The sequence below is a fragment of the Ascaphus truei genome, chromosome 22 (genome assembly GCF_040206685.1).
Source record: "Ascaphus truei isolate aAscTru1 chromosome 22, aAscTru1.hap1, whole genome shotgun sequence".
Lineage (NCBI taxonomy): Eukaryota > Metazoa > Chordata > Amphibia > Anura > Ascaphidae > Ascaphus > Ascaphus truei.
In genome coordinates this window covers 20088231-20115471 of record NC_134504.1, presented here as the reverse complement: position 1 = coordinate 20115471, position 27241 = coordinate 20088231, and the positions used below count along the sequence as shown (strand labels likewise).

General features: G+C 41.0%; 1 protein-coding gene across 10 annotated transcripts in view; it reads left to right on the top strand.

Annotated features, from left to right (window-relative positions):
- Nucleotides 1–27241, top strand: part of LOC142472489 (uncharacterized) — a 377773-nt gene that overhangs the window by 333866 nt on the left and 16666 nt on the right. For 9 of the 10 annotated variants that reach the window (XM_075579536.1, XM_075579535.1, XM_075579544.1 and 6 more), the window contains 2 exons: nucleotides 12999–13112; nucleotides 13506–13643. In XM_075579536.1, coding sequence (XP_075435651.1) covers nucleotides 12999–13112; nucleotides 13506–13643 — 252 coding nt within the window. The remainder of the gene's footprint in view (nucleotides 1–12998; nucleotides 13113–13505; nucleotides 13644–27241) is intronic. The other variant, XM_075579537.1, reaches the window with a different exon arrangement.

The following is a 27241-nucleotide window of genomic DNA, read 5'->3' as shown; positions in this document are numbered from 1 at the left end:
GGAGTCAGGGAGTCGGGTGGTGGAAAAGTATAAAAGTCTATTTATTCAGCAACACTCAAAAAACATGACCCCAATAGCGTGAGACAAAAAACTTCTACGTGTTTCGGACCATAGGTCCTTTATCAAGGAGTATGGGGGACTAGGGAAAGGGGTCCCTTTTTACTATACCATATAACTAACGAATAAACCAATCACAAGCTTTAAAAATTGGCGCCAAAATCAGCCCTGCGTGTCACGTCCATAGAGAACTAGATCGCGCTCACGCTCGGGCAGCACCTCACAAACGCCAGACCGCGCTGTGTGAACCGGCAAGGCTAACATGGTGACGGCTAGGTGGTGGGGGGGATGGAGTCTCCACCCCCAGGGGAGGGCCTAGTCGCGCTGATATGGCCAAGTGGAAGCACAACAGCCTACGACGGAGACCAGGCTGCCATGCATTACTGGTCCATCAAGTTCAACCTATGCTAAATTTAGACAACAGATACTTTATCCTATATCTATACTTACTTATTGATCCAGAGGAAGGCAAACAAAAAACCCCGGAGTCATATCATCCAATGATATCTCATAAGGGGAACAAATAAATTCCTTTTCTGACTCCATGAATTGGCAATCGGATTAATCCCTGGATCAATATCCTTTCCCATGTATACTTATTTGGTATATCCCTGTATACCTTTCCCATCTAAAAAAGATGGCCAACCTTTTTTTGAACAAAATCTATTCTATCTGCCACCAACAGTCTCCATGGGTAATGATTCCACATTTTAACTGCCCTTACTGTAAAGAACCCTTTCCTTTGTTGCTGGTGAAATTTCCTTTCCTCCAACCTTAAGGGATGGCCCGAGTCCTTTGTACTGCCCGTGGGATGAATAATTCTTTTGAAAGCTCCTTGTATTGTCCCCGAATATATTTGTATATAGTTATATCCCCTCTTAGATGCCACTCTTCTAATGTAAATAAATCTAATTTAGCTAGCCTCTCCTCATAAGTTAGATTGTCCATCCCCTTTATTAATTTGGTGTCTCTTCTCTGCACTCTCTCTAGTTCCATAATGTCTTTTCTTAGGATTGGTGCCCAAAATTGTACTCCATATTCAAGGTGTGGGCTTACTAATGCTTTGTAAAGGGGCATAATTATGTTTACTTCCCTTCCATCCATTGCCCGTTTGATGCAAGATAAGATCTTGTTTGCCTTTGCAGCTACTGCATGACATTGGGCACTATTGCTAAGCCTGCAGTCTACAAGCACTCCTAAATCCTTCTCCATCAAGGATTCCCCCAAGATATCTCCATTTAATTTGTAAGTCGCCTTTTTATTCTTGCATCCCAAATGCATAACCTTATATTTATCTGTATTAAACCTCATTTGCCATTTACCTGCCCACGTTTCCAGTCTCTCCAAGTCCTTCTGAAGAGAAATTACATCCTGCTCTGATTCTATTACCTTACACAATTTGGTATCATCAGCAAAGATGGAGACTTTGCTCTCGATCCCAACCTCAAGGTCATTAATAAACAAGTTAAAAAAGCAGGGGTCCCAGTACCGATCCCTGAGGTACTCCACGACTCCACGCACGACTTTAGCCAAACCTGAAAAAGTTCCATTTATGACAACCCTCTGTTGTCTGTCCTTTTAACCAGTTTTCAATCCAGGTGCATATATTATTACTAAGTCCAAATTTCTTTATTTTGTACACCGACCTCTTGTGTTAAACCGTATCAAAAAGCCTTTGCAAAATCTAAGTTGACCACATCAACTGCATTACCCTGGTCTAAATTCCTACTTACCTCCTCAAAGAAACAAATAAGGTTAGTTTGGCAAGATCTATCCTTCATAAATCCTTGCTGACTATTACTAATAATTTTGTTTTCCATTAGGTATTCCTGAATATTATCCCGTATTATACCTTCTAGTAGTTTCCCTACTATTGAGGTCAGGCTTACAGGTCTTTAATTTCCCGGTTGTGATCTAGCGCCCTTTTTAAATATAGGCACCACATCTGCTTTACGCCAATCTTGTGGTACTGAGCCTGTGGAAATGGAGTCCTTGAATATTAAATATAATGGTTTGGCTATAACTGAGCTTAACTCCTTGAGAACTCTTGGATGTATGCCATCGGTTCCAGGTGCCTTATTTACTTTAATTTTTTCAAGTCGCTTATGAACTTCTTCATCAGTTAACCAATTGTTCATTAATATGGAGGTTGTGGCTTCCTCCTGCGGCACTACTATTGAACTTGATTCTTCTCTGGAAACACAGAGGCAAAGAATTTGTTTAATACTTCAGCTTTGCTGGTATCTCAAAGTGATACCACAAACAAGTGGTGTAATATAGGTTGGTATGTGTTTTTTTTTTTTTTTTTTTTTATCGTGTATGCTCACTGGAGATGAAGATATAAACCACGTACTGGAGTACTCTATTTCTTTTCAAATACTCTCACTTCGTGTTTCTTCCAGACTGGTGCAGCCTGGTAAGACTCGCAAAGCGGGAGTCTGATTTGGAAGCAGGGACCCCCGCTGCGTTAATCTTGATGGGCCATTAGTCTGGTCACGGAGATACCGCGAGCAGGTGGGTGTCAGCAATGTGCCATTGGTGTTGCAATGCCGATTACCATCTGTATATTGGACTTCCACGATCTACCAACCCTGTCTGAAGCTGACGATGGATCCTCTTCTGCAGAAGTGGAATTCCAGAATGATCAAGGATCATTTAGAATGGAAACAATGGAGAAACTAACCAAAAGTATGCGAATCACACAAAATAGAAACAATCTGCGGTCTTAGATTAAGCAAATCCCTGGGTGCCAGGAAGGTAACTTGATATTTTCCAGTCCACGGATCGATTCAAGATATCATTAAATCTGAATGGAAGGTTGTCACGGGAGACCAATGCTTTTAACACCAAAATACCCAGATCCTTTGATTGAGCAAAGCAAGAGATAAAATAAATTGTAATTTATTTACAGAATGAACATACACAGCTTGATTTACAATTACAACGAAGAATAAACTTACTAGTTACGCTGTTAAGTCTGGTTACAGGATGGATCTTTCACTGCATGATGAATCTTGTTACATGATGGAACTTAGATGGAACTCCTTCCTTGCAGAGTTTTTTATGCACTCAACAGGCCTATACTTAACCCATGCAGCCAATCTACTCCGTGGGAATAATTCCTTAACCCTATCACGGACTTGCCAGTACCTTTCAAACCTGGCAGAGGGGCCTCTCCGTCTGCTCTGGCATGTGCCAACTTTGCACCTTGGCCGCTTAGAATATGAGGCCGTCCCCTCTACCCGGCGCTGTTCAGTCTGGGCCATGCAGCCATTTGCCACGATGTCTTATTGAAATTCTCCTCCTTCCCCCCCTTCCTTGCTAACAAATGGTTAACACCTTCATATCCTGGATGCCCTTAGAAGTCTGAGTTATATATGCATTTCTCACCTGACCGGAATCTCCTGCTATACACGTCTAAGCACAGTACTTACAACTAAGTGTTATCTCCTGTTCCAGACGCCTGAATGAAAATCCCTTATGTCTATAATGTTAAAACCGTTAAACTAGGGGAACTTTAATTTATCAATTTTTATAAGGCTTTATAAAAATTGCGTGATAACCTTTTTAATGATTTTACCTGACCAGCACTCAGACTTCAGTCAGCCTTTCTACAGAAGGGCCGCGCGCACGGCAGGGAGAGAGGAGCCGACAGACAACAGAGAGTGAGAGAGTGAGAGAGTGAGAGAGTGAGAGAGTGAGAGAGTGAGAGAGTGAGAGAGTGAGAGAGTGAGAGAGTGAGAGAGTGAGAGAGTGAGAGAGTGAGAGAGTGAGAGAGTGAGAGAGTGAGAGAGTGAGAGAGTGAGAGAGTGTGAAAAACTTTAATAAATATATATATATATATTTTTTTTCTTTAAAAAAATCTATCTAGGACTTATATTCACTCTCACAACCCATGCACACACATTTACTCACACATACATACATATATACGTTACCTGCAGCTCCCGGCACTATATACAGGAAAAGCATGCGGCACGCGCGTTCGCATCCTGTATATAACAGCCCTTAGCGCGGTTTACAGGGAAACATGGACACAATAACACATTTAATTCATGAAATTATTGCTGCCACCTTATACCTGGTGGAACACACACAGACATGTTTCATACATTTGCAGTGTTGCAGCCATTCCTGGGGCGCAGAGCTGGCGCTTTACAATTCCCCCAATAGGGCTCAGGGGCACCCAGCCGGGCATAATACCTTTTTATTTATTGACCTGGGTCACCCCACCCCGTTACAAGGTAACGGAAAAAGGTAGCGTAATAATTAGGTGTTTTTAGAGGACATCCATTCTAAGAGAAACTATAAGAAAAAATGTGTGTGGTGCTCTCAAGACAAACCGTATTGCAAAAATGATGTATAAAATGGAAGACAACCCTTAATAATTGATATAATGAGATGTCTCTAGGATGCAGCCCGGTAAAAATACTATCCCACAAAGCCAGGTAGTAAGGAAAGTATCAATAACACCTGCAGGTGACCGGTAGATGAAACATCCTTAGAACAGACATATAGGCATGGAATCAGACTTGGGAATCTTCATCCACAATAAACAGTAAGTCCAATGTATCCAGTGTCCTTTTTCAGGGTTGAATGTGCGTCCGTTAACAGGGAATCTTGATGCAGAAAACGAAGGAGGAAAAAACGAAGCACTATATCCAGCTGTAAATACAGCAATGAAACCAACAGGAGTGCGTACCAAAATTAAAGCTATTTAATGGGTCAGAACAAAGTAACAAATTGTTACTTTGTTCTGACCCATTATATAGCTTTAATTTTGGTACGTACTCCTGTTGGTTTCATTGCTGTATTTACAGCTGGATATAGTGCTTCGTTTTTTCCTCCTTCGTTTTCTGCATTCTAAGAGGAAGACTGCAGATCATGGAGTCTGCTTCCTAAAGTTAACGCAGCAATTGCTCGGATAGCAAAACACACGTCCATTCTCTTAGAAGACGGATCTTCCTTTAACAATCCCTTGGAAAAACGTATTGATGGTACACTGCAGAAGCAGTACACGATTCTGGTCACAGAGAGTAGACCAATAGCCAGTTTAGCCAAATCTGTAAGATATCTGGAAGACCGGATTGAATCATGCACTTCCAGACATATGCTATTACGAGACTTTTCAAGTATTAAAGACCCCATGGATTTCCTGTGCGACGCCTCCATGGATGTCATGTGATTCACACCAAGGTCCTCAGCACTTTCTATAGTCGCAAGATGCTCACTATGGTTAAAATCATGAGCGCCAGATCCTTTCAAGTTGAGATTAGTATCTCTGACGTATAGTGGTTCCTACCTTTTTTTTTTGGAGAAGCTTTGGTTGATTTCCTGAACTGGATTTCTGCCTCCAAGTGACTGTTCCTGCCGCAGCAGAGAATTTTAGTCCTCACGTCCAAAAAAAAAACAAGAAGCAATTATCAGGAGGCCATAGTCTATAGACAAGGCAGGCCTTTCAGCACAAACTGGGACAAGGGACCTCCACAATCTCCGCGTCCTTTGGGAAGACCTAAACTGAACTTCAACTGGCGTAGACCAAAGAAGCAGAACTCAAGTTTTAAGGACCCCAGTGGAAAACTTTCTACCAGTTGGGGGCAGACTGGCAGAGTTTCTGGTGGGTCCAGACGATGGAGGACTCACGGGTGCTCCAAATTATAAGAGACAGTTATATCTCTGAACTATTCTAAGACCCAGGTGACTTCTTTCAGAAATCCCACCTACCAAAAGATCCATTGAAGGTCGGCGAACTGAATCAGGCTATCCAAGATCCCTGTATCAATGCAGTCATTAAAGAGGCACCTCGAGCAGCACGATCAAGGGTTTTACTCAATACTCTATCTGGTCCCCAAGGCATTAGGACACAGAGCAGTGTTAGACCTCAAAAGATCATTAATCAGTACTTAAAGATCTGTCATTTCAAGATGGAATCCTTAAAGGTAGTCATGGCTGCGCTGCAGCGAGGTGATTTACTTGTCATCAATCGATCTAAGAGATTCCTATTTACATATACCAATTTGCCACACATGGAAAGTTTCTTCACTTTTGCATAGGAGACAAGCACTTTCAGTTCAAAATCTTGCCATTCGGACTGGCGATAGCACAGAGAGCACCTTGAACATTTACCAAGGTACTGGCGGTAATTGGAGCATAGCTTTACCAAAATGGAATATTAGTCATGCTTTATCTAGAAGAGTGGCACAATTACATGTCCGCAGAAAACTAAAAGACCACGGATGAATCATAAATATGGAAAAGAACCAGATGGTTCCTGCTCAAAGTTTCTTGGGGTCATGTTCGATACTCAACAGGGAATTGTTTCCTTACTCCCAGTAAAAGTGATCAACATTATTAGAAAGATGTCTTCTTTCGTAGAGATGAAACATCCTTCTCGACTGCAGTTTATGCGCCTTTATAGGCCTTCTAAACTCTGTCATAGATGTAGTTCCATGAACCAGATTTCATCTGAGATGGTTACAGGTCAACTTTATTCAACGCGGCAAGACCAAGTTCCCAACACTGCAAGATAGAAATACATTGTTGGCATCTACAAGATGAAGTCTTTATTGGTGGCTCAAACCAAAAAAACATTTACAAATGTCTGCTTGCACATGCCAGTCTGTCTGTACCTTCTGCCGGTACAGACGGCCCAAAGGTGATGGTCATCTAAGGAGATCAAGTTACCAATCAACATCCTGAGAATACGTGCAGTATTCTGCGAAATTCAAAAAATTAGTTCAGTCCTGAGGGACCTTCCATTTGTTGGACAATGTCACAGTAGTGGCTTATATCAACCGACAAGGGGGCTTTCGAAGTGTACAAGCCCTCAGAGAGGTCTAAAGATTCGGAGATGGGTTGAACATGCAGTTCCCCCATCTTTCAGTAACTTACAATTCAGGAGACAAAAATATAAAGGCAGTTTTTTTTTTTTTGAGCAGACAAATTGTCCTAGCAGGAGAATGGTAGTTGTGTTCACAAATATTAATTGACATACAGTAGTACAACGACGGTGTCACCCATCGATTGACTTGATGGCTTCCATAACAAACAAACAAGGCTGAATTCGCCTCCTGGTGGCTAGATTCTGAAGCCACTGTTTAGGACTCCATATCAATTATTTGGACATTCCATCTCATGTGTGTTCCCTCCCACTCCGTTACTCCTGATGGTGATAGCCAAAATCTGGAGAGACAAGACAGATGCTATATTAATAGTGCCTCAGACATCGATGGAGGCTGACAACGATGACTCCATCCCAATCCTGGATTCCTTCAGTTGACACCATGGATGTAGCGAAGACATCTAAGAGCATTGCACTACTCAGACCAAGTAATTGATACACTAGAAAAGCTGCCACCTCGACTATATACTAAAGAATATGGAAAGTATTCTTTAACTGGTCATCATCATGAGGATATGACTCCACTGAGTAGTAACAAATCCTCATATTTCAGTTTCTACAACTGGGATTCAAAAAGGCTCAAACATGCCTCATTTAAAGGTACAAGTTTCGGCTTTAGGCATCCTTCTCAATAAGCACATTGCACCCAATCCGATGATCGCCAGTATTATCAAAGCAACCAGGGTCAAACCACGAATTAAAACTCCCATGACCACATGGAATCTCAATCTGGTTTTAGTGGCGTTCGCATCTACAGCCTTTGAGCCTTTGGTGGATCTATCTATTAAAACACTCTCAAACTCAGGGCAGTGTTCTCGACCGCAATCACTACATCACACAGAGTTGGAGAATTTCAAGTCTTATAATACAAATGCGTTACTCAAAATGGCATTGGATAGCGAAACATCGTAAAGCGAAACACGTTTTCCATAGGAACACTGTTTAAATTAAAGACATTTGTAACACTAAAATAAACCAAATATTTTCCGCAGGCAATAAGATATGCAGAACACACATAAATTTATATTGTGTATATACTGTATTCTCTCTCTCTCTCTCTCTCTCTCTCTCTCTCTCTCTCTCTCTCTCTCTCTCTCTCTCTCTCTCTCTCTCTCTCTCTCTCTCTCTCTCTCTCTCATATTTATATATGTATATATATATATAGTGGTTGACAAATCACCAAAAAATCTACTCGCCACACAAAAAAATCTACTCGCCACCTAGTACCAAACGTATGCTGCTTGGGCCAATAGGAGCTCGCCACGATGTTAAATCCACTTGCCCGGGGCGAGCAAATGTATAGGTTTGTCGAACACTGTATATATATATATATATATATATATATATATATATATATATATATATATATATATATATATATATATATATATATATATATATATATATATCTTTTTCAGATAATAGCCGCGATAGTGCAGAATAAATGCGGACATGGGTTTTCCTACACCCTATCAAAAGTGTTTGTAATTATCCAGCTTTATACTATAAAGAGAAACCTCGCTCTAACCCCTTGATGGTAGACGCGTGCTGCCTAGGGAGAGTAGCAATATGAGCATAGAGGTGTACCTAGGGGGGCACACAAAAAGATCCCTGATATAGGCGCACTGCAAACCTTTATAAAATAATGTGGTCAGGGGTGGAAAATGTTTATAAAATGTTTTATTAATAAATAATGAAATGTACATAAAAACAATGTGTGTGGTTTATTCAAAGTAGACGTCTAGAAGCTTATGTCACTCAGTGTCAAACATGCATAGCATCAATGTTCAGTTGAGGCTACAGGTGCATAAGATAGGCTTAAGGGGTGTACGGAAACACTTGATGTAAACATATGGTGTATATATACACTGCCGACACGCTTTATTGCGCATCGGCCAGATCCGCAAGCCGGGAGATTTCCCGGCTTGCTAGTGGCCGCCCCTCGGCGTGCCGCGCGTCATAGACGCGCGGTCACGCGTCTTCGGGAGCCTGCGCCCCCTGCACGCGCGTCCAGGGCTCCCCGAGGGAGCCCTGGTGTCCCGCGATCGCGGGACGGCGGCAGGGGGTTCCGGGGGACCCGGCGGACCCGGCAGCGGTAGGGAGAGCGCCCCGATCGGACGATGTGACGATCTTAAATTGGTCCTCAAGGATCGCCCTTCAATTGTTTGGAGACGATCAGCAAACATCAGGGACCATTTGGTTCACAGCCACTTTTCTGCAAAAAACACGAAAAGCAAAACATGACTGAGCATAAAAGGATTTTATAAATGTCACTGCTGCAAAGCGTGTGTTTTTATGAAAGAAAGCAAAAATTTCACTAACATAGGAGAAAACAAAACCTTTACTATCAAACAGATCATCAATTGCAAAAGCACAGGGATTATTTACCTCGTCACATGCTTATGTGGAATGAAATATGTGGGCAAGACGAAAAGGGAACTCGGAAGACACGTGCTAGAACCTATTGGGTCTATAAGAAACTCTCTAGACACCCGTTTCCCGACATGTTAGGGAAAAGCACGCAGGCAATATCAACACTCCGACGTTCCAAGGGATTGACCATATACCCCCCAGTGTCCGCAAAGGAAATTGGGACAAAAAGCTTTTGCAGTGTGAAGCCAGATGGATATACTGTATATGCTAAACACCCAATATCCATCTGGCATCAATGAAGGGTTTGTGTTCACCTCCTTCCTTTAACTTAATTTCATGGCATTTACTGTCATTGCTCAGTGGCATTCTTCTTGTCCAATCACTCACATTATTGAGCACTGTATACACTCTCTACAGTTTTTACTAAGGTCAGAACATTTCTAAACCTAACAGGTCTAATTAGGTGCAGTACTTATGCACCACCACTGATTCTTTCGGCAATACAAGCGTCCTGCGGTTACCATGGCACCCACGGGGTATAAAGGGGCCGACAGGGACGCAGACACGCCTACCCCGGAAGAAGTCGCAGTAAGCGACGAAACATGCCGCATGTCGGGTCTTAGCCGATACATCTGTTAAATATCTATTAGCTTAACTTGTTCACTCATTGTTTGAGATAGTCTCAGACCGTTGCTGAGACTTTTTACTCTTATATACTAACGTGTGGTTCTCTGAGTTGGATACTTTAGAGATCATTTGAGGCATTACGGTATCCTGTATAGGCAGCAGACATGATTTACTAATGCCACAGTATACAATACTACTGAGTAGCGTGCATTCATTGTGCTCTCCCAAAAACAACTGGCTTATCACTCGTATCTCCACCACGAAGCAGGCATTGAAAACTATGCTCATTACATAGTGTTTTCACTTTATATGCACACTCAGTCTCACGATCCTATCTTTAAGATCGTGCATGAAACACACTTGAATACACAGGGTATACAATTATGATACATGTCTATGTAATCATTTGATTACCCGCTATGTTCATAACTGGCATAAGACTTACCTGATTGAATCTAGGAGGGTAATAAAATCCCCCCACGAGGCTCCATTCACTGCAACCACAGAGCATGCGCAGTGAATATTCTACCGCATTGTTCACATATTAGTCCAACAGTGTCAACTATAGGTGACTGACCAGTCCCACTATAGGCAATTGATAATACCTTGCTGGTTTACTAATTATAAATCTACTTGGGAGCAAATAAACTCATCACGCAGTACCTGCACTTTGGTGGTAATTTAACTCTCACGAACCTCACTAAGGATCGTTTGAAAATAACTTATGCATACCGAATACATTTATAACCGGTATTCTCTGGGACTGTTTTGATGAAACACCATTTTCTAACAACAGGCAGCTGACTTACCGTTTTTTGCATCCTAGAGGGTATTACCCCCGTCAGCAAGCTTCATCCACTGTGCTTCAGTAACAGGTTCTCACTATATCTGTTACTGCGGAGCGTGCGCAGTAAATACTTTGCTGCACCCATCACCTGTCAATTTGTACAGTACCAGCAATAGGCAGCCGATCTGCCTTACCATAAGCGGTGGAAACTATACCACCGATCAATGCATATTCACTGTGTTCTTTTTATTCAGCAATTTTACTAGATGTAGATCCACCAGGGAACATATACAGTAGATTTAATAAGCATATCAGGCAAAGTTTTCATTTTGGTGTTATATTTAACCATACGAACCTGCTTTGCAATTACGGTTGAAACATTATTTATATATATATATACACCATATGTTTACATCAAGTGTTTCCGTACACCCCTTAAGCCTATCTTATGCACCTGTAGCCTCAACTGAACATTGATGCTATGCATGTTTGACACTGAGTGACTTAAGCTTCTAGACGTCTACTTTGAATAAACCACACACATTGTTTTTATTTACATTTCATTATTTATTAATAAAACATTTTTATATACATTTTCCACCCCTGACCACATTATTTTATAAAGGTCTGCAGTGCGCCTATTTCAGGGATCTTTTTGTGTGCCCCCCTAGGTACACCTTTATGGTCTAATTATCCAGCTTGCCTCCATTCTTATCCACACTTTCTCTCCCCTCCCCACCTTTCCTTGTCACGTCCCCTGGCTTCAAACACTTTTAACACCCTACTTATCTACAGTACATTTCTGGATTTTTTTGTTTTTTTTTCTCTACACTGTTTTAGCCATAGAATCCTTTGTATATCAGTATTGCCTGACCTGAAGAAGAGGAGAACTCTCGAAAGCTTGTCCTATGACATAAATTGTTAGTCCAATAAAAAAAGGTATCGCCTAATACTGAAGAACCTATATAATATTAATATATTATATTATGTACACAAACAACTTTGCTAAGCGTTGGATAAGCCGTTTTTGGCGTTGTAAAAATGAACATAGGCATGCATTGCATAGCGTTAGATAAGCCATTCGTTATAAAATGAAGCGTAAAACGAGGACTGCCTGTACTTCCAAATTCATCGACAAAATAGTGATGAGGATGGTTTCTCCCTTCCGTGATAAAGTGGTATCCGAATTCACGATGAATCAGGATATTGTGGTTCCTTTTGCCCTCTCTGAGTGAAAAGTAGAAACAATTATATTTTATTTATTTATAAAATATTTTACCAGGAAGTAATACATTGAGAGTTGACTCTCGTTAAGTATGTCCTGGGCATAGTGTTATGATGACAAATAATACATGGTTACATAAGTGAACAGGGTATAGATTATATACCAGACTTTGCATGCACAGTTAAAGATAATATATATTATAAGCGTATGTAACAGTTACAGACCAGATTAAAATGTGAGAGCTTTAGTTTTGAAAGAACTTAAACTGGTGGCGGCTGTTAGAGTCTCTGGTAGATTGTTTCAGTTTTGGGTGCACAATAAGAGGAGGAGCAGCCGGATACTTTGCTGAGCCTTGGGACCATGATCAGTCTTTTGGAGTCAGATCTCAGATAAGTGCTGCATGTAGTAGGGGTGCGGAGCTTGTTCAGATAGACGGGTAACTTGCCCAGAAAGTATTTGAAGGCAAGATAGGAAAGACGAACTTTGTGCCTAGTCTCTAGTGATGACCAATCTAGTTCTTGGAGCATTTCGCAGTGATGTGTGTTGTAGTTGCATTGGAGAACAAAACTGCATATTAAATTGTAGAGGGTATCAAGTTTGCTAAGGTGGGTTTGGGGTGCCGAGCCATATAGTTGATAATTGGCATTAGCATCTACTGTGCGATACGCTTTCTGACCAGCAGACGTGATTACAGCTTTGACATTTTATGGATTTGTTTGATGGTCCATGCATGGAGAAAAGTGAATCGGCTAGTTGGTAGTGTGTATTAACCATTGTCCCGTGCTCACAGGTGTGCCATATGTTACTTGAGTCAAACACCCAAACTAATTAATCTTATGTTTTTATCGAACTGTTGCAGGTAAAATGTAATATGTCTTCAACTAGATTTGTCAATTCCTGCCAGAAGGGCTAGTAAAATATTTATTTATGATGGATATTATATTATACCAATATCAGAGAAAGTGAAATCACAAGAAGAGCCCCAACTCCCAGCTTTACATGATGGATTTACCTTTTCTTATTGCCAGGTTTTCCAGTGGTTGTACCGGAGCGGTTAGAGATTAAGTCAGAGAAAGAAGAACTGAACACTGAAGGTCATCTGACCTCAATAAAGCGTGAAATAGATTCAATTCATGATGGTGGTAAGTAACCTTGTATCCTCACTTGTCTTCTATTCAATTTGTTTTAAAAATGGACTGAAATGTCTACAATATTAAGGAAAATAACATTAAAGCATGGATACAATTATAAGCTACTGTACATGTTCTATTAAGAAACAAACGCATATAATTTGTCTAAAGTTGAGAATATTGTTATCATTATTGAGGTTTGAACATTGGTAGCACCATAAATTCCAACATGTTTTCAGCACTCAGGGGTAAGAACACTCATCACTCAGGGTTAATAATAATGTACAATCAAGTACTTATCCCCTCCTCTTAGGAATCAGTATACAGTATTTCTGTATAGTGATATAACAAGAAGAGTTTCCACTCCCAGCGTTACATGATGGATTTTCCTTTTCTTGTTGGCAGGTTTTCCAGTGATTGTACAGGAGAGGTTAGAGATCAAGTCTGAGAAAGAAGAACCAAACTCTGAGGATCATCTGCCCCCAATAAAGAGTGAAATAATTACATTTGCTATCGGTGGTGAGTACCACAACATCCTTTTGGGTAAGCAAAGGTTATCTTGTTACAAGTACTATGGTCACCAGTAGGGAATATTCAGGGTTTATTGCCTCTCATTTATTTATTTATTTATTTATAAAATATTTTACCAGGAGGTAATACATTGAGAGTTACCTCTCGTTTTCAAGTATGTCCTGGGCACAGAGTTAAGACAAATAATACATGTTTACAAATACAGTTACATAATGAACAGGGTATACATTTTATACAAGACATTGCATGCACAGTTAAAGATAATTTGTATTATGGGCGTATGAAACAATTACAGACCACATTAAAATGTGTGACAGCCTTAGATTTGAAAGAACTTAAACTGGTGGTGGATGTGAGAGTCTCCGGTAGGTTGTTCCAGTTTTGGGGTGCACGGTAAGAGAAGGAGGAGCGGCCGGATACTTTGTTGAGCCTTGGGACCATGAACAGTCTTTTGGAGTCTGATCTCAGGTGATAGGTGCTGCATGTGGTAGGGGTGAGGAGCTTGTTCAGGTAGCTGGGTAGCTTGCCCATAAAGAATTTGAAGGCAAGACAGGAAAGGTGAACTTTGCGCCTAGACTCGAGTGATGACCAATCTAGTTCTTTGAGCATTTCGCAGTGATGTGTGTTGTAGTTGCATTGGAGAACAAAACGACAAATTGAATTGTAGAGGGTGTCAAGTTTGCTAAGGTGGGTTTGAGGTGCCGAGCCATATACTATGTCTCCATAGTCAATAATTGGCATTAGCATCTGCTGTGCGATACGTTTTCTGACCAGGAGACTTAGGGAGGATTTGTTCCTGTAGAGTACCCCTAGTTTGGCATAGGTCTTGGTTGTCAGGGTATTAATGTGCATCCCAAATGTTAAGTGGGAGTCAAACCATATGCCCAGGTATTTAAAACTAGTAACAGGAGTTAGGGTGGTGTTAGTGTTGGTTGTAATCTGGAGCTCAGTCGCTGGAAGCTTTAAAAATTTAGTCTTGGTCCCAAACACCATTGTTAGTCTTGTCAGTGTTTAAAAACAGTTTGTTTTGGGAAATCAAGTTTTCGAGTCTGAAAAAGTCAGACTGAAGTATGTGTTGAAGGTCAGAGAGGCTATGGTTGTGTGCATATAGGATTGTGTCATCTGCATACATGTGTATTGAGGCTTCCTGACAAGCTGTGGGAAGATCATTGATGAACACTGAGAAGAGTAGGGGCCCCAGAACAGAGCCTTGCGGGATGCCACAGGTGATAGCCAGGGGGTTAGAGTTAGCGCCAGAGATGGACACATGTTGGGATCTACCTGATAGGTAGGACTGAAACCAGTTTAAAGCATGTTTCCCTATTCCAGAGCTCTGGAGTTTGTTGAGCAAGATAGCATGATCAACAGTATCAAAAGCCTTTGCAAAATCTAGGAATACTGCATCAGTGAGTTGACCCCGTTCCATTCCACACTGGATTTCATTGCAAACTTTTAGCAGGGTAGTTACGGTAGAGTGTTTGGGGCAAAAGCCAGATTGGAATTGGCTAGGAAAATTTGTCTTGTTATAGTAATCGCTTAATTGGGAGTGGACACATTTTTCCATGACTTTGGATAGGATTGGGAGAAGGGAGATTGGTCTCGTAGGAAGTCCCTAAGCCGGTTGATTATTCTGGAACATGCCACATGCAGAAGAGTTCCAGGATCAATATGTCTTAAATGAGTAAAAAGGTTGGAAATGTAGAGTCTCTGAACATCATAGTTACATAGTAGATGAGGTTGAAAAAAGACATGTCCATCAAGTTCAACCTATGATAAATTTAGACGACAGATACTTTATCCTTACAGTATTACTTAGTGTATTGAACAAGAGGAAGGAAAACAAAAAGCCCCAGTGACATTTCATTCTCATAAGGGGGAAAATAAATTCCTTCCCGACTCCAAGAATTGACAATCCGATTACTCCCTGGATCAACATCCTTCCCAAGTATCCCTGTATACTTTTCCTTTCTAAAAAGATGTCCAGCTATTTTTTTTATTTTTTAAAGATAACTATTGTATCTGCCAACACAGTCTCCATGGGTAATGAATTACACATTTTAACTGACATTACTGTAATCCCTTTCCTTTGTTTCTGGTGAAATCTCCTTTCCTCCAACCTTAAGGGATGACCCTGTGTCCTTTGTACTACCCTTGGGATGAATAGATCTTTTGAAAGCTCCTTATATTGTCCCGAATATATTTGTATATACTGTAGTTATCATATCCCCTCTTAGACGCCTCTTTTCTAATGTAAACAAATCTAATTTAGCTAGCCTCTCCTCATAAGTTAGATTTTCCATCCCCTTTATTAATTTGGTGGCTCTTCTCTGCACATTCTCTAGTTCCATAATGTCTTTTGTAAGGACTGGTGCCCAAAATTGTAATTCATAATCAAGGTGTGGTCTTACTAATGCTTTATAAAGGGGCATACTTATGTTTACTTCCCTTCTATCAATTGCCTGTTTAAGATTGTATGTCCTTATTTATATAGCGCCAAAAGTGTACACAGCGCTTCACAAAGAATACAGTACAGGGAAGTATAATTATACAATAAGTGCAGCAAAATCAGACAATAGGAAAGGAAATCCCTGCCCCGAAGAGCTTACAATCTAAGAGGTTTAATGGGAAACTTACAGAGACGGTAGGTGAGGGAGTAAGTGCTGTAGATGGCAGTGCTTGGTCACAATGTGTGGTAGGCGTGACTGAGTGTGGGACAATAGCCATGAGTGCAGGCTATTGGGATACATGATTTGTGGGGTCAGATTTAGGGCTGGTCAGTATTAAATGAAAAGGTTAACATCATTTACAGGGGAAGAGATGGAGGGACGCATGAGTGAGATCAGGTGTGTATGTCTGACTTCAGGCTATGGGGAGATCCCCAGCAGTGGGAAGGAGTAGATAGAGGGTGTAAATAGAGGACTTGTGTGGGTGTTTTTTTATTGACGGGCATAGAAGTTATTGGGAGAGGGGTGTATAAATAATGGTGCAGTGGGGAGTGGGGAAGTTGGAGAGAACAGACATTCACAAAGGAGTGAGGAAACAATAAACAGAAACAGCAGTAGGGAGGGCATAGTAAGATGCAGGAGGAGATACTTCACAGGTAATGGAGGATAAAAATGTACAAATAATCACAGATGTTAAGAGACTGTCTCACAGTGGCAAAGTTGTAATGCAGAGTCCAGATCTTCCTCCAATCTTCACCTCCAAATTTCACTCTTGTAGACACTTTAGATATGACACTTATGATGTGACTCTTTTGATGTTACACCGCCATAAGATAAGATCTTGTTTGCCTTTGCAGCTACTGCATGACTTTGGGCACTAATGCTAAGCCTACAAGCACTCCTAAATCTGTCCCCATCAAGGATTTCCCTCATTTATCCCCATTTTATTTGTAAGTCACATGTTTATTCTTGCATGCCAAATGCATAACCATACATTTATCTGTATTAATCCTCATCTGCCATTTACCTGCCCAAGTTTCCAGTCTCTCCAAGTCCTTCTGGAGAGAAATGACATCCTTCTCTCATTTTATTACGTTACACAATTTAGTGTTATTAGTAAAGATGGAGACTTTGCTCTCTCTACCAACCTCAAGGTCATTAATAAACAATTTAAAAAGCAGGGATCCCGAGACGCATGTGTGGTGCGATCTAAGATTGTGGCTTGAGACTCAGTCTCCACAGTGCCCCAGGCATTAAACTAAGCTTATATCAGCAATCTGAAACCTATCAGCCCCAAAAACATACCAGACAAAGCGTTTCACTACCATGGCTCCAAAAACGGACAAAACAAAGAAGAAGAAAAAAACAAAGCGAGCTGAGTGAATACTTTAAGAAACACGAGCTGGCGGCCCCTCAGCCAGAAACAGTTGGAATGGATTCGGACTCTGAGATCGGGGCCTTCTCCAGTAAAAAAGACATTAATCCTCTTCAGCAACATCATATCCTTGTTGCATTCCGCAGTAAATGACCTTTAAAGAGGAGATTTCCTCTCTAGGCGAGAGAACCAACTCATTGAGGCGTCCATTTTGGATTCCAATCAGGCAGCAGTCCCGCATGGACACAGCTCAGAGAGGTGAAATCCCAAATAAATTATATATAAAAGAGAGGCAGGAAGACGCGGAGAACAGGGAAGTGTCCCTGACCCTGGATAGATGCCACAGGGCCCTGAGAGTGAAACCCAAGTCTGGTGACCGACCGAGGGATGTGGTGCTCCGGTTTCATTATTTCAGAACTAAAGAAGCCTTCAATACAGAGGCCAGAGGTACCAGAGACCTCAGATTTATACAGATCTGGCACCCTCCACCCTCGCCAAAAGTAGGAGCCTCGGCGAGGTAACGACAAAATTAAGAGACAATGGGGGCGCGCACGTAACGTCAAAGTGGATGCACGCGAGCTAGGGGAGCCAAAGATTACTGATATAAACTCAGTTCACGGCCGTGATTAGCCCTGTTAGACACCTCGCCGGCTGGGGGAACCCCGGTGATGACGTCAAAGAAGACCCTGAAGCCAGGGACCTGTTATCTGCCTGAATCCTCCGATCCACGTTGTTTGGTGACGCCAGTCTGCGTGCGCAGCAGATATGGTGGCTCACGAGGGACTGGACTCTTCCTTACCAGCTACGGAATCTTCAGAGGGTCAAAAACCCTATGCGTTTCGCCTACTATCCAGTTCGGCTTCCTCAGGGATTGTGGATAATTCTACTTTGCCCTTAGATAGTACTTATATGCATACTAATCGCAAATTGCCCAATTAGAACGGCGCCGAGGGTGTTATCCTACTAGCTCCTAATTGAATCTCATTCAATTTATACGACTAACAAAAAATGTATAACATATAGGGGAACTAGATTAACTCTTTAATAATTTTAATACAAATAATAATAAAATCCTAACTATTAAAATATAATCCTATACTAATAAACTACCTAAACCGTAATGTATTAATATAAATCACTAAAAGGCAAAAAGAGACAAATGTTAAAAACACACATGGGTAAAGGTGCCAGATTGCAGAGGGAAACCAATGGGTAAAAACATTACATTTAGAGGGAGACTAAAAATTGCCTATCACCTCCATTGGTTCTTATAAAATTGTATTTAAAATTTGATTAAAAATATAAATACTAAAAAATCAGAATATATACTATATATTTTTTAAATAATTAAATATATAATCAATATTCATCACAAGAAAATAATTTATTCCAGAAATGAGCGGAGTTCAAAATTAACATTTAAACCAAATGGCTTCAAAGTTTTAAGTCTATATATCCACAGGGTTTCTCTCCTAGACAGATCTCTCTCCCTATTGCCCCCTCTCCAATTTTTGGAGACGGAGTCTATGCCCTTGAAGAGTAAACCCACTGGATTAGACTGATGACACAGCTTGAAATGTAGGGAGACACTGTGTTTCAAGACCTATTCTAATGTTACGTAGGTTTTCTAACATCCTGATTTTTAACGGTCTAGTAGTGCTGCCTACATACTGTAGGCCGCATGGGCACTCCAATAGATAAATTGTAATTCCAATTTTATCATTTATCAGATGTCTAATTGGAAATGTCTCCTTAGTTTAATGGGAACAGAACTCCTTAGCCCTGTTTATCCCATTAGGACAGGCTTTACAATGTTAACATGTAAAAAAAAAAAGCCTTTTGGGTTAGCATCTAGCCACATATCTTTGGCCCCAATAGCATTATAATTACCCAAGTTGGTTTTAAGGACACTAAGAGCTAACTTTTCTTTTAAATTGGAAGCTTTAGAAAAAATTAATTGTGGTTTTGAGGGTAAAAATTCCCCCAACAAAGGATCCCGCTTTAAAATATTCCAATGTTTATTAAGAATATTTTTTTCCCACCCCAGAATGTGTGCTATATTGTGTTATAAACGGTACCCAATTATCTTTAAATTTTTCTTGTTTTTTCTTTTTTTAATTTCTTTATTTGTAGCAAGCATCTCTTCTCTTTTCAAATCACTGACTCTTTTCATTGCACAATCGAGATGTTCAGAGTCATACTCCCTTTCTAAAAATCTATCTAATAGGGAGGATTGCTCCTTGCATATCTGATCAGATGTACAATTCCTCTTAACACGTCTTAGCTGTCCATAGGGAATGTTATTCAACCAATCCCTATGGTGACAGCTAGTACGGTCCACATATGTAGTGCAATCTATGGACTTAAAGTAACTTTTACATTTAACCTTCTTATTTTCAACATAAAGATGCAGATCTAGAAAATGAATATTGTCTTTACTTACAGTATGTGTGAACTAGAGATCCCAATCGATGCAGTTCAAGTTGTCAATAAATCCCAGGGCATCTAATTGTGTGCCACGCCAAACGAGGATCACATCATCTATATAGCGATGCCACCGGACCAGACACGCCCCAAGCTCACCACCCCTCCAAACATGGTCCTCTTCCCAGGCCCCCATGAATAGATTTACGTAACAGGGGCGAATCTGGTCCCCATGGCAGTACCACACAACTGCAAGTAAAAACAATCATTAAAACAGAAGTAGTTGTTTACAATATAATTTATTCCTGAAATTAAAAATTCTAATTGTTCTTTATGGAGAGAAACATCTCTCATAAGCACTCTTCTAATTGCCTCCAAGCCTTTACTATGTTTTATACTTGTATAAAGTGACGTTACGTCACATGTTTATAAACAAAAAATCATCCTCCCAATCTAATTGATCAAAAATGTTTATGACCTGTGTACTGTCTCGTAGATAAAAAGGGAGTTGAACCACATATTTCTGGAGGAAATGGTCAATATACTCCGACAGGGAGAGCTGTTAGTGCCAGAGAACAGAGTATGGCAGAAGGAGACACAGTAATTACCAAACAGGACCTCTAGAACATGTTGAAACAAATGCAAGTGTGATTTCAGTCAGCGCTGGACAGAGCACTAAAGTTTCTTTATTAGCTAAAAGAACTACGGAGCTTGACGTTAAATGGGCATTTCTCTATAAAATCGGGTAAATACTGACGACGAGGTCTTAGTCTAATTAATTAGAAGTCTATGTAATTAGTCTTTTCTAATGAAAATCTAATTTAGCTAGCCTGTCCTCATAAATTAAATTGTCCATCCCCTTTATTAATTTGGTGGCTCTTCCCTGCGCACTCTCTAGTTCCATAATGTATTTTCTAAGGAGTGGTGCCAAAAATTGGACTCCATATTCAAGGTGTGGTCTAACTAATGCTTTGTAAAGGGGCATAATTATGTTTACTTCCCTTCCTTCCATTGCCCATTTAATGCGAAATAAGATCTTGTTTGCCTTTGCAGCTACTGCATGACTTTGGGCACTATTGCTAAGTCTGCTGTATACAAGCACTCCTACATCCTTCTCCATCAAGGATTCCCCCAATGTATCCCTATTTAATTTGTAAGTCACCTGTTTGTTCTTGTTTCCCAAATGCATAACCTTACATTTATCTGTATTTAACCTTATCTGCCATTTACCTGCCCAAGTTTCCAGTCTCTCCAAGTCCTTCTGGAGAAAAATTACATCCTGCTCTGATTCTACTATTTTACACAATTTAGTATCATCAGTAAAGATGGAGACTTTGCTCTCAATGCCAACCTCAAGGTCATTCATAAATACGTTAAAAAGCAGGGGTCCCAGTACCGATCCATGGGGTACTCCACTCACAACCTTATCCTAACCTGAAAAGGTTCCATTTATGACAGCCCTCTGTTGTCTGTCCTTCAACCAGTTTTCAATCCAGGTTCATATATTATTACTAAGTCCAATTTTCTTTATTTTGTACACCAACCTCTTGTGTGACACCATATCAAAAGCCTTTGCAAAATCTAAGTAGACCACATCAACTGCATTACCCTGATCTAAATTCCTACTCGCCTCCTCAAAGAAACAAATAAGGTTAGTTTGGCAAGATCTATCCTTCATAAATCCATGCTGACTATTACTAATCATTTTGTTTTCCATTAGGTATTCCTGAATATTATCCCATATTAAACCTTCAAGTAGTTTACCCACTATTGAAGTCAGACTTACAGGTCTCCCCAGCTGGGATCTAGCTCCCTTTTTAAATATAGGCACCATATCTGCTTTACGCTAATCTTGTGGTACTGAGCCTGTGTAAATGGAGTCCTTGAATATTAAATATAATGGTTTGACTATTACTGAGCTTAACTCCTTGAGAACTCTTGGATGTATGCCATCGGGGCCAGGTGCCTTATTTACTTTAATGTTTTCAAGCCGCTTATGAACTTGTTCCTCAGTTAACCAATTGTTCATTAATATGGAGGTTGTGGCTTCCTCCTGCGGCACTACAATTGAAATTGATTCTTCCCTGGTAAACACAAATAATTTGTTTAATACATCTGCTTTTCCCTTATCTCCAATCATCTGCCTGCCCATCTCACACTGAAAGGGTCCTATATTTTAATTTCTTATTTTTTTGTTATTAAGGTACTTAAAGAATTGTTTAGGGTTGATCTTTCTTTCTATTGCAATCCTTTTTTCATTATCCATTTTTGCTGATTTGATTGCCCTTGTTACCCAAATGTTTCTGGACTTGAATATTTGTTATTACTTCTACATTGTTTGATATTACCAAATCCAGTATTGACCCTCTCCTGGTTGGTTCCTCAATAATCTGGATCATTTAATTGTCTTTAAGTAACCCCCAAAAACCTGTTTCCTTTTGTTGTAATGCTTATCTCATTGCCTCAATCTATGTCTGGATAATTAAAATCACCCATTATGCAAACATGACCTAGTTTTGATGCCTTCTTCATTTGCAAAAGTATTTTAGCTTCTTAAATCTCAGATATTTTGTGGTTTACAGCACATCCCTACAAACATTTTCTTTATACTTTTACCTCCACTGCTAATTTGTATCCACAAGGTCTCTACATTTTCATCATTCATTTCATAAACGTCTTCCCTTATAGTAGGTTTTAAATCTGGTTTAACATATAAGCATACTCCACCTCTTCTATTTGCTCGATCCTTCAGAAAAAAAGGAAAAACCCAGTAATGCCTATGATATCATACTGCTCCCTTGCAGCTATTAATTCAAGCTCCCCCATTTTATCTGTCAGGCTTCTTGCATTAGCAACTATGCATTTCAGTTTATCAGCCTGTACTATTATCTTATCTGCTCCTTCGTTTCTGCGCCAACTTGGTTTAGTCTTTAGAAGTTTTCTAGTATTATCTGTATTTACTATGGGTGTCTCGCTGCTTGTCAAACTCGCACGTGTCCCCATTCTACCTACATAACCCCTTGTTTCCTCTTCTATTGTATTTAGTTTATCTGTTTCATTCCCCTCCCCCTTCATCCTAGTTTAAAATCTCCTCCAACCTTTTTAACATTCTCCCCCTAGCACAGAAGATCTCTCTTCATTGAGGTGCAATCCGTCCCTAGAATATAGATGGCACCACTCAGAAAAGGAGTCCCAGTGCTCTAAAAACCCAAACCACTCCTTCCTGCACCACTTTCTTAGCCATGCATTAACCTCCCTGATCTTTTGACACTCTCCCTACGGTAGCGCATGGCACTGGTAGTATTTCAGAAAATACTACCTTGGAGGTCCTTGCCTTAAGCTTTTGGCATAGATCCCTGTAATCATTTTTTAGGACCCTCCATCTTTCTCTAACTTTGTCATTGGTGCCAACATGTAACAAGACCGCCGGGTCAATCCCAGCCCCCCCAACAATCTGTCTACCCGATCCGCAATGTGCCAAACCTGAGCACCCGGGAGGCAACAAACTGTTCGTCTCATGCAGTCACGGCGACAGATTGCCCTATCTACCATCCTAATAATGGAGTCCCCTATCACCACAATCTTTCTTGGTATCTGAGTATCCTGAGTCTCCTCTGTGCTGGAGGAACTTCCCCTGGCTGCTAGAGGAATCAGTCTCCCCCGGCCTTGCTATTCCTTCCCTAACACTCCCAATATCTTCACTCAACATGGTAAATCTATTAGGATGGGTCAGCTCAGAAATGACCTGCCTCTCCCTATTGCCCCTGCTTCCCCTTCTAACTGTTACCCAGCTACCTACCTGCTCCTCACTAACCGCAACCAAGCTACCTACCTGCTCCTCACTAACAGCGCCACAATCTGCACCAGTAGTCGAAGCAAGCGCCTGCTCAGTGAGCACATAACCCCTTTCAAGATTGTCAATGTTCCTCAATATTGCAAGTTTCCTCTTAAGGTCAGCTGAAGGTTCCTGGCAAGACCAACTAGGGCTGGGGGACTAGCAATTCCTTGCCTCCTCGGTTATTATAGGGCGACTCAAGCGTGCCAATGGGTTCCTTGCAATAATTCCAAAAAGTGCAAAAAAATGCACAAAAAAAACATAAATTCTAAAAAAAAAAAAAAAAAGTTCATAGGTAAAATGCCATATAGAAGTCAAAAGTCGGGGTTGGTGTTACTTCAAGAGTACTCCCAAAGCTCTCAAATAGAAGAAAACTGCAGTGGATGAGAAGAGCACACACACCCCTCACATGGTGCAGATTATTTTTATTATTATGACTGAAAGGATACAATTTGAGAATAATTGCCACCCATACTATGGAGGCTGCACTCAGCACATGAATCAGACGTGTCCATGCTTTTTGGGTATCAGACTCTGTGCTGTCCAAAATCACCTTACGCATTTCGAAAGGTCTTTCTTCAGGGGCATGGGTGTAGTTCTTCACCCATGGACTGTCTGTCACAGCCTCCTGGATTCTCTCCTCCTACACTGTAGAGCAGCTACAGCGGAACCCAGAAGTGTGAGGACGCGTGCACATGCACACGATCTGGCACACCAGCTGAGGAGTGGGGAAGTGTCCAGGATCTGCAGAGTACAGAAACAGCACAGCACAGTCTTGGCACCCAAAAAATATTGGGAGGACACGTCTGATCCAAGTACTGAGTGCAGCACCCAAGAATGTTATCCTTTCAGTTATTATAATAAAAATAATCTGCACCATGTGAGTGGTGTTTGTGCTCTTCTCATCCACTGCAATGGGTTTCTTGACAGGCAAATACCTCACTGAGACGGTGGGTCGCTTTGGAGGCTCACCAGCTGCATCCAAAAATCCTTAAAAAAATATACTCTGGTTACCCACTCAGGCCAATTTATTATTACAGACCATTTTGCCGACGATCACACACTCCCTCAAATTTTGGGATAGGCTTCAGTTCAAATACAAGCTCACTAGTACGAACTCCCTGATGACCCATTTTCGAGAACCAAGACTTCCTACCAGGCCTAACCAAACAAGTTTTCGCACACTGGCATAAAGCAAATATTAAGAGACTAATTTATATTAGCCACGACCTCAAGGTGGTCCACTTTGACAGTTCCCATCAAGAGAGATTTTCTGATATTTCCAGATTAGAGTTTTCTATGCCAAGGTTATGCCCACAAATCCTATTACACTGTTTGAAAAACTCTTGTCTAACGTTGGACTCTCATCAGAAGCTTATTTCAGAGTTATATTGACCATTCTCTTTCATGGACTCGGGTTCAGGAAAAGCTCGGTTTTGTGAGAAAGTGGGAGATTGTTCTGGGAGAGGAACTGCTGGAGGTGGAGGATTGGGAGGAAATATTTGACTCGGTTGCTAGAAGCTCAATTTGCTCAACAGTCAGGGAGAACACCTACAAGGTTATGACACAGTGGTATAACACCCCCCGAAAATATTTCTAAATATGTGCCAGGCTACTCTCCATTATGCCCCATTTCTAAATATGTGCCAGGCTACTCTCCATTATGCCTCCTTCCCCCGCATGTGATGGTCCTGCCCACGGATACATAAACTATGGAGGCAGGTGAAAATGTGGTTCCAACAGATTTTGAATATAGATCTTCACATGGACCCTTTGCTTTTTCTGTTGAACAGGCCACTCCAGGGCCATACTGGGGCCAAAAACAAACTAATCACACACATTGTAACAGCAACTAGATGATCAATAGTGGGTCTATGGAAACACAATAAGATACCATCAATTCATATTATCAGGAACAAAGTATGGTTTATATGTCTGATGGAGAAATTAACCTCAGACAAATTTTCTGTCAATTTTTTGGCCAAAGTTCCTGTCAAGTTATGAGGCGAGTGAGTCGACTCCCTGAATATTCTAGCTGTCTCCCCAACTACAAACTGTAAAAAAAATTATCTTAATACTCTAAGCTCTGTACACCGTGTTTGCTGCCCCCCTTTTTTTATTTCTGTACCCCTCGCACACTCCTCCCTCCCCTCATTATTATTGTGATGCTTTTTGTAAAAGTCAATAAAATTTAAGTTGGGGGGAAAAAAACGCAGGGGTCCTAGTACCGATCCCTGAGGTACTCCAATCACAACTATAGCCCAACCGGAAAAAGTTCAATTTTTGACAACTCTCTGTTGTCTATCCTTCAATCAGTTTTCAATCCAGGTGCAAATATTTTTATGGAGTCCAATCAATGGAGCGCAATTGGAATAAACAACAATTTTTCATCGGGCACCTTCCACTGTTTCAGGCACCTTCCACTGTTTGACCAGAGAATTCTGCCTGTGCTCTTAGACCCTAAATGCGAAGATATTACAGAAGTTTCTCTTAATTTCTCTATTCTCCCCTTTCCTCTCCCCTTTCCTCGCTCTCTTTTTCTCGCTCTCTTTTTCTCGCTCTCTTCTCGCTCTCTTTTTTCTCGCTCTCTTTTTTTTCTCGCTCTCTCTTCTCCTTTTCTTCACCTCAATTTACCTCTTAGTTCTTCAGAGACCAGTGTTTCATTAAACTAACGACTCTCAACTCCACTTTGCTCTTCTCCCTCTCCTCTCTGTTACTGTACTAACCTGATAACCTTGTCATGAACTACAATTCTGCCCTGTCTTTGTCTCATGCTCTACATCAGCGTTTCCCAGATGGTGGTTCGCGACCCGGCACCGGGCCACAAAAGCAAAATGCCGGGTCGCCTAAAAAAAACTCTTGTCTCTTTGTTCGCGGCAAATTAGCCCAACCAATGGCGCGGCGGCAGGAGAGACACGCGAATTGCGATCTGATTGCCAGTTGAAGCTCCGTGTAAACATTCTGAGATGCGGTGACTTGGGAGACTGTAGGATCTGGGTATCATGTGAACACGCAACACCCGAAAGTCACGCAGTCGCGTTGCAGTGTCAGTGTGTCCCAGCATGCAGGACGGACGCTCACTATCACAAGAACCAAGTTTTTGCCTGAAATAAACCACCTACCTGTTGCTGGCATATTCTGTCTGGTTCCCGTTTTTGTTCCTTGTTGCAGGGTACATGCAACTACACACGCGGGTTTCTTGACAAGGCTTATTTATTTAGCCTTAAAAGATATACAGCACACAAAAACAAAAATAGCTTTTCATCAGCAAACAAAGGAAAAAATGGCTTTTTCTTCAGCAGACCAAACAAAACAGTTTCTCTTTAGCAGACAGTCTAAAAATAAGGCAGCTACCCTTTTCTATAGAGGGGACAGACAGTTCATAATTCATCTACTTTGCTAACAGACCTTGTATCAGTAATCTCTTCAGTAGTTACTCCTCTCTCCTCAACAGCCAGCCCCATGTGTCTACAGCCTTGGGTTTTAACACACCTTGATTAGGCAGCTGGGATCCAACTGTTTGTCCTGAGGT